Source organism: Trypanosoma grayi (genome assembly GCF_000691245.1).
Source record: "Trypanosoma grayi strain ANR4 Tgr_6_V1, whole genome shotgun sequence".
NCBI lineage: Eukaryota > Euglenozoa > Kinetoplastea > Trypanosomatida > Trypanosomatidae > Trypanosoma > Trypanosoma grayi.
This window is the reverse complement of record NW_008825625.1, coordinates 26,073-34,667: the sequence shown is the minus strand read 5'-3', so window position 1 is coordinate 34,667 and position 8,595 is coordinate 26,073. Positions and strand designations below refer to the sequence as shown.

General features: G+C 51.5%; 3 protein-coding genes across 3 annotated transcripts; all 3 read left to right on the top strand.

Moving 5' to 3' along the window:
* Positions 1–51: 51 nt before the first annotated feature.
* On the top strand, positions 52–2,277 carry DQ04_00061220 (hypothetical protein; the record flags this gene model as incomplete). The annotated part of the gene is made up of 1 exon (XM_009308012.1): positions 52–2,277. One exon carries the CDS (start codon positions 52–54, stop codon positions 2,275–2,277), a length of 2,226 nt encoding a protein of 741 aa, XP_009306287.1.
* A 431-nt stretch (positions 2,278–2,708) lies between these two features.
* On the top strand, positions 2,709–4,913 carry DQ04_00061210 (viral life cyclerelated protein; the record flags this gene model as incomplete). Its single annotated transcript, XM_009308011.1, has 1 exon — positions 2,709–4,913. One exon carries the CDS (start codon positions 2,709–2,711, stop codon positions 4,911–4,913), a length of 2,205 nt encoding a protein of 734 aa, XP_009306286.1.
* Positions 4,914–6,455: 1,542 nt separating this feature from the next.
* On the top strand, positions 6,456–8,552 carry DQ04_00061200 (putative DNA ligase I; the record flags this gene model as incomplete). The annotated part of the gene is made up of 1 exon (XM_009308010.1): positions 6,456–8,552. One exon carries the CDS (start codon positions 6,456–6,458, stop codon positions 8,550–8,552), a length of 2,097 nt encoding a protein of 698 aa, XP_009306285.1.
* Positions 8,553–8,595: the final 43 nt, after the last annotated feature.

Here is an 8,595-nt window from a genome sequence, read left to right as displayed (position 1 = left end):
CTGCGGACATGCCCACAAACTCTTAAACCACACCGACGCCGTCTCGTGCGTATGGCGCAAGATGTTCTGCGGCTTATTGGGTCAAAAACCGGCCAAGTTGTCGTTCGTCCGCCGAACTTGTCAGCAAGCATGAAGGGACGCTCACGTCTGCGTAGCATGCGCCGCGTCACAATGAACCCACAGGCGCTTCTTCTTGCGTACTACTACGCTGTTCTGCCAGATGATGAGGTTGACAGACTCGTTACGGAATGTGCCCAACAATTGGTAGAGCTCTTGGAGCAGCTCAAGGTGTGTGGAGCACAGGAGGGTGTTGACGAGGAGTATGCCGCAGCCATTCTGTCCTCCACCTCACTTATGTGGAAGGAATACAGTAACAAGGTCGCAGAAAATCTCCGCGCACTCAAGGGCGCTGATCGTCGTGCCTGCAGGGCCGTTCTCGTGGACGGCACAAAAGAGGTATACGTGGCGGCCTCGCGCGAGCTGCGGAAGACACCATCTAATGGGGATCTACAGACCTTTGTCGGCCTGCTGCATGACCGCCTCGCACGGCTTACGTCAGAGGAGGACCTCGCAGAGCTGGAGGCAAGTATACGCGACAGGCAGCGTGAAGAAGAAGAAGAAAAAGAAGGGCAGTGCGATCAGTATCAGCAGCAGCATAAACAAGAACATATGTCACCGCCGCCACACCAGCATCAGCAAAAACAAGAACAAGAACTGCAACATCAGCAACATCAAAAGGAAGTATTAGTCAGTCAGGCAACGAAGCTGCAGCTGGCTGCAGCGCCGCTGTATTCTGAAGGAAACACAAGCGGATCCGAGGCAGAGCTGGCGCCTCCCGTCTCGATGGGGCCAGTGCTTCCACCGGATTGGTATGTTGATGAGCATGGCCGCTCTAGGCCACCTCCAACTGATGCGTTACAGAAGCGCCGCGAGGTATTCATTCGCCTTGAGTTTCGTGCTAAGAAGGCGTACGAGACAGTGATTAAGGTGCCTGACCAGAGTAATGATCCACTGCAAAAGAAGATAGTTTCTTCATTGAACGAGGCGCAGTTGGCATTGCTCGCTGAGCAGTGCAATCGCCACCCGCCTGACTTGCAGAGTGTTCCTCATTTCCTGAATGTCGTCATTGAGGGCCTGCTAAACGCCCTCCCGCGGCGGCTGCGGGCGCAGGCGGAGCAGGAGGTGCGCGACGTGTTGGACTGGCGCATCGTGCGCCGCTCAGTGATGGGGAGTCCGGGGAACATTGCTGCGCTCATGCGTTACGTTATGGGGAAAGTCGCGGAGTACGGCGCCGTGGCGAGAGCAGAGGAGACGCTTCAGCGCGCGGAAGACATGCGCAGAGACCTTGAGTCCTGCACTCCCGACCTCGGCACGGCAGTGGCAAACTCGTTCCGCCTTATGCTCTCCTCCATACGCCAGCTGCATGAGGATATTGCGCAGTACTCGCTCTTGCTTATCTCTCAACAGTTACGAGAAAATGCTGTGCCGTTTATTCGAGAGTTCATCAGCGAATGCTTCCCAAAGGTGGAACAGTGGGAAAGTTCTCTGGGGTTTGTGCGACGATATTTCAACGATGAACGTGTGAAGGCGTGGGCCAATTCGCCCGCTGCAGCCTCATCGACATCACTGACGGAGAACGAACGTCGCCTTCGTGGAAGCTTGCTGTACGGTCTGCTGGGCTTGCTGCGAAGTGGGGGTCATCAAACTAATGACCGGTGGCATGATTACCCAACAGAGTGTTTTTATTTTGAAAAGGGGGTTGTTTTCTTTGCCGCAAATACAGTACAGGAGACTGGGCTGCTGCTTCTTCTGTCTGGGAGTATTTCAACCATACTACGGGGAAAAGGCATGGACTCGAGGGCTGTTAATGATATGTTGAAACATATGCACGAGCAGTTCCTCCACCTACTCTCAGAGGGACTTACCCTGCCGTACCTGAAGACATCTGTGGTGACTATGATTGACGAGGCGTTGGCGAAGCAAAGGACATTTCCTCCTCTGACCGAGGGTGAGATCACTCAATTGCACGGGACAGTTGAAAAAATGACAGATACAACAGGAAGCCTCTATCTGGTTTTTGAGAAACGTATTCTTGCCTTCATTGAAGCAATTCTCGAACATGGACAGCACGATCCTGCCCCGTTGGGCCTTGTAACAGATTCCCTGCGCCGTCTGGCGATATTGCTTCAGCAAATGCTTGCATTTAATTGGGAAGTTTATCAGCCCTTCTACAAGGATATGCTTCCGTACGTCACGTTAGAAGACCTCGCCGGTTAAAGACTCAGAAATACTGGAATGCGTGTCACACACATGTTTATTTACTTATCTCTCTGTCTAGCTCTCCCTCTTTCTCTCTGTTTTCTTCCCACCCTTCTGTTTCTATTTCTCTCCCTTCTACACTTGATCATATTATTGCACGTCTTTGATGCGTTTTCGCGTATGAGGGACTTCTCTGTCTCTATCTATTTATCTATATATCTCTAACGTTCCTTTGCAACGCTCAACTTGCCGACATGAAATGACAGAGCTTTTCCTGCCGGGCCCTGAGCACCCCACCCGTTCTCTTCATCTCTTTTTCGCGTCTTGTGTCCCATCTTCGTTTGTCTGTTTTTTTGTCTTGCAATTACCACAACAAACCACGACGAACGAAAAAAAAAGGTATCATAGGTATTTTTGTTTCTCGGTGGGTTTGAGATTCCCCAGAAACTATGTACCCTCGTCAAGACGATGTGAGTCTTCTACAGCGCTACATCACTGAAAACAAGCTGGAGGACAAGGGCGTCCCGATCACTGACCTTCGACGCCTAGAGGGTACGGACCAAGTTATGCTGGGCGTGGACGGCACGAAAATCATGGATCTCATCACCCAAGCCGTCCGAGATAAAGAGAAAATGGCCATTTACACCTTCACAACACCCTTCACGGTGTACGATAAGATCACGGAGATCTGCAAGACTCTCCAATCGGTCATGAACTGCACATCCGTGTTGGTTTTCAACGGCATCCCATTCTTTCCGGATCCGGGTGACGAATTCACCCGGGATAAGTACATGGTGCCTCTTGAAGTAGCTGCGCTCACCGGCACGGACAGCTCCAGATTATGCAACATGCAGTCGGTGCGGGCATTGGAGATTCAAAAGAAGGCATCCAACCGTTTTGTTGTTGAAGAAGACGTGGAGACTCAGATTGTGAAGCTTTTCCGCTCAGGTTTTAAAAATACCATGAGGGCGCCGTATCTTGCATGGGCTCAGCTCTCCGCCTTCCGCCACCCCAAGAACCACCACGTGTCGGAGGTGTACGGCTGCCTGGAGCTCCTTGCTTTTCCAGGTATTGACCGGGTCATCACAAATATTAATGTGATGCGAGGAACGGTTGATATGGTTCATAAATCACGCCTCTTAGAAGCGCTGCGAATCGATGAGGATGACTTGGGAAGCCTAATCATGATCGACAGTCGAAGCCGGGTTATGAAGAGTGTTGCTCACAAGTTCACGAGCTTTGATGACATGATCAAAAAGATTGTGCGACATGAAAGTAATACTCTTGGTTTTTCATTCGGTCATCAGTTGTACCGAGATTCCACGCGTGCAACAGAGCCTCTGCGTAACCGTTTGATTTGCCAGAAGAATGCTGTATTCCGTAATCTTGCTGCATTGGGATGCCCAGTGTTAACACTGAGCCCTCCCTACTGCACTCCCCTTTCGGAGCTTTACGTGACTCGCTGGCAGCCGTACATCAATCCCAGGTCAGTCATGGGGTTCCTTTTGCCGCCAGTCATGTACTACATGCTGACGGCTGGGCTCTTGTCACCCAGTCTTTTCGCCGCCTTGTCGCAGAAAAGTGTTGTGGATGACTGGCCACTTGTGGACTCTATCAAATACCGCGATGTTGCTGAGACAGTTTTGCCACTCAGGGTGCAGACTGTGTATCAGCTTGCTATGGCTCTAAACCAGTCTTCTTATGAAATGACGTGGTTCCGCCGCTACAACGTTCCGCAAACCTGTGTGAACAAGATTAACCCTCCACCAGAAATTGAACTGGATGCTTGGAATCTAAATGGCCAAAATGTTCCCGAAGGTCTTCAATTGGTGGACGTGATGGAGTACGCTCATCTTGCATGCTCTAATATGAGAGTTGTTTACCAAACGGTGGAGGAGACCACTGCAGCCATTCTTCTTCAGTCCCTTGACTTGCTCGGGTATCTGACGCATGAGACACCTGACCAGAGCCCAGGCACTCAATTGAGTGAGCCGTCGGCATTTGGCCGCGCGCTGAAGCTATGCAGTGTCTCGACACTCAGTGAGTACACAGTACTTCTTATTGAACTCACACGCACTGGTTCCATTACGACAGAGCCTATTCGAATGACCTCTGAGGAGGTGAACTCACGAGATATTCCTCAAGAGGTTTCCCTCGCTAGTCGCATTCTTTCCATTATTCCGTTGAATGTCTCAGGCCCATGGAGTGGTCCGATTGATCCCGAACTACCAGCCTTCAGCATGGTTTCGCGTATGGTATCCCGCTCCATACGACACCTTTTGGAAGCAATCACGGTGATGATGTTTTACCAGGGGAGAACGGTAGTGCCGATGCAAAAGATATGCGACATCCAGCAATCTTTACCTTTCTCTACGCCTGTGGAGTTTGGTGGCGGTGTGCTGATTGAGTATATCCTGATGAAGGAGAAGTGCACGTTGAGTGACATTGAGGCGGCCTTCCCTGAGTGCAACTACCTGAGCCACGATCTCGCCACACTGTTTTACTTCTGGGACTTGGCAGTGTTGGTTTTGCAGGCGATCACGTCCATAGATGTCCCCGTCGACCTGACAGCTCTCGGAAAGGCCAACGAAAGGATGAAGGAGGCGCAGAGCACCCTCGGCGTTAACACTGGTGTAAAAGAGACGTACTACTAAGACCACCACCACCACCACCGTCACAGTGCTGCTACTGCTGTTGCTGCTGCTAATGCAGCCGCGTTTCACCTCTACTTCGACGCCCTACTTCGAGCCGTGCACGTGTGCGTGTGCGCGGCCCCATGCGAGGGAGGGGGCGGGAATGTAAAGTGTGGGAAAAGATTTCGCAGGAGCGGGAAACGTAACATGATAGAGAGCTTCTATATTTGTCTTAATCGAAGAGGTTGCTACGGTGCGAAGTGCCTCGTATCTATGCGAGGGGCAAGAAGAGGTCTAAGGGGGAAAAATGGAAGGAAAAAAAAAAGAAAGCAGACTGGGAAGAAATATCTCTCTCCACACACCACACACACACACACGCACATATATAAATATATATATATATATATTTATAAGCCCAACAGATATGGATGGGGAGGACGGGCAACCGACACAAGAAGAATAAAACAGCAAAAACAAAACAAAAAAAAAGAAAAGTGCAAAACAAGAAAAAAAATTAAGGGGGGGAAAAGGAACACAAGGAGAATTAGAGTGAGACCAGATACTAAGCGGACTGATGGGCGAGATGGCACTACTGCTATAACATCGGCGCCCTTTCTTGCCTGGTTTCTTTCGGTTGTTTCTTTATTGTGCGTGTGTGTGTGTCTTCGTCACAATCTCTCCACCCCGGCGCCAGCATAAGCGGTGCGAAACAGAGACTACCCCCGGCTCCTCCGACAAAGAAAGAGAGAGAGAGAACATGGGGAAAAATAAATCAATACTCGCTGGGGGGGGGGGGGGGGGGGGGNGGGATGGGGAGCTATTGCCAATGGAGAGAGAATAAAAGATGGAGGATGCACCTCTTTGTGTGTGTGTGTGTGTGTGTGGACAGAAAGAAACGGAGGGAGGAATCATGTTTTTATAAATCCCTCTCCAAAGCAAAAAAAAAAGACAACAAAAAAGAACGGAATTAGAAGAAAGCGAAAAAAAAAGGATTTATGATGCGTTTTTATTACTCGATTGTTTTTCTGCTTCTCTGCCTTCTTGATACGGCTGTGGCTGTGGCTGTGGGCTGGGGAACGAAAGAAGGGAGGGAAAAAAAAGGGGACTTGATGGACATGGAAAGATATGTCTGTCCGTGTTTCAATCTTTGCGTGTGTGTGTGTGTGTGCGTGTGTCGGTAGAAACCTACGACTGCCCACACGAACAAGGCAAGAACGATAATTGCGTGTTATTCCCCTTTTTGTTCTTTATACACCGGACACATGCGCAGACGAGGGAGTTCCTCTCGGTAAACTTCGCAATCAGTGATTTTCACGACGACCGAGGCAAATGGGTCTGGGGCCTGCCACGGTACTGTTTGCTGGTGCTGGCGACAGCGCTACAAACACGACTGTTCTTGTTGTTGCTGTTCCTCTCTATTGCAAGCCTTTTTTCTCCATTTCGCTTCTCTCTTCCCCTCTGTCTCTCTCTCTCTCTGTCTGTGTGCGTGTGCCGATTTGGACGCCTGAAAAAAAATTCAAATGCAGTCATCAGTGCTGACGCTGACGCGACCAGAGGGCCCTCATGGAAGTGGCGTCCTCCATCGCTGATAGTACTTCGGGCGTGGATGAGGCGCGACGCAAGCGGCCACGTGATGAGGACGAGGCGGTAGTGTTGGAGGAGATGTCTGCTGGACCAACTAGCATGGCAAAACTCTTTTTACGGTCCCCGTTCGATCCCTACGAGTCCTTCGCGTCGGTTTGGCCGCGTCCAAAGTCTGGCGCGAAGGACACTGTGCCGTACGCTGCTGTCGCCGACACGCTGGCGGACATCAGTGCCGAGAGTTCCCGCCTGGAGTGCATCCGACATCTCACGCATCTGCTGCTGGCTGTCCTGCAGCGCAGCCCAAGTGACTTGGTCCCGGTCATCTATCTAGTCATCAACAAGCAGGGTCCGGCGCATGAGGGGATCGAGCTTGGTGTGGGCGACGCGTTGCTTTTGAAGGTCATAGCAGAGTGCTGCGGCATCACCGAGGCGCATGCCAAGGAGGCTTACAAACAAACAGGTGACTTGGCTGAGGTGGCCCAAAACAAAAAGCGCAAACAGTCAACCCTTGTCCAACCGAAGAGACTCTCTGCAGTAGCCGTGTTTGGGGCACTGCGCGACATCGCCCTCATGAGCGGAAAGGAGGCCGCGCGTCGCCGGGCTGATGTAATGAAGCGACTTCTCCGTGATGCTGTTGGACCAGAGGTGAACCTTATTGTTCGGGCGCTTCAGCAGAAAATGCGTGTGGGGCTCGCGGAGCCCTCCGCTTTGGCTGCAGTTGGGTATGCTTTGGCGTTAAATCACATTGGAAACCAGGAAGTGATGACACTCACACCTGAACAACTGCAACGAGACCTGAATGCGGGCGCAACCAACTTTACTCGCACTTATTACGAGGTGCCCTGTCTTGAAATTGTCGTTGCAGCCGTGCTGCAGTACGGCTTTATGGTGATCATCCCGTCGTCACCAGTTGCCAAGGATCACGCTGCGGACCTCTCCATTCGCCCCGGAATTCCGGTGAAGCCGCAGCTGGCCCACCCGACCAGCGGCATAAGTATCATTCTAGAGCGCTTCCACGACAAGGCATTCACGTCTGAATACAAGTACGATGGGGAACGGGCACAGATTCACTACTCTGAAGGCCAAGGGTTTCAGATATTTTCACGCAATGCGGAAACACACACTGGGAAGTACCCTGACATTATCGCCATGCTGCCAGATGCGTTTTCGACTAAGGACGTTAGGTCTTTTATCATAGATTCAGAGGTTGTGGCTGTTGATAAAGAAACGGGATCTCTGCAAGCGTTTCAGGTTCTGCAGCATAGAGGCAGGAAGAATGTGTCATCCGAAAGTGTCACCATTCCCGTTTGCGTCTTCGCTTTTGATATTTTGTATTTTAATGGCGAGCCGCTGATGACCAAAACGTTAGCGGAGCGACGGCACATTCTCTACACACACTTCGCCCCCATTCACGCAAAGTTCCAGTTCGCCGAGCACCTGGATAGCAACAACATTGAGGACATCCAATCCTTTCTCGATAAGTCCATATGTGACGGCTGTGAAGGGCTTATGGTGAAAACCCTCGAAGAGGAGGCAACTTACACCCCGGCGAAGCGTTCGCACTATTGGCTGAAGCTCAAAAAGGACTACATGGATGGCGTTACCGATACCCTTGATCTCGTGCCGATAGGCGCCTTTTACGGGAAGGGAAAGCGGACGGGGGTGTTTGGGGGCTTCCTCCTCGCGTGCCACGACGGCGATAACGACGAGTTTCAGAGCATCTGCAAGATTGGCACCGGGTTCCAGGACGACCAACTCGAGTCTCTTACACAGGCACTGCAGTCATGCGCCCTAGACGAAAAGCCGCGCTATTATAGGACAGAGGACAAACCGGACGTTTGGTTGGAGGCTTCACATGTCTGGGAAGTAAAGGCTGCGGATCTTTCAATCTCACCCGTGCACTTTGCTGCGTACGGCCTTGCTGACGCAACGCGTGGGATAGCACTGCGTTTTCCTCGCTTTATCCGCGTGCGGGAAGACAAGAAGGCGCATGAGGCAACCTCCGCCGCGCAGGTTGCGGAGATGTACACCGCCCAATCCCTGGCACAGAGAAATGGCGGCAATGTCGATGAATAAACGATTGTGTGTATGCGCGTGTGTGAGAGACAGGGTGCGTCTT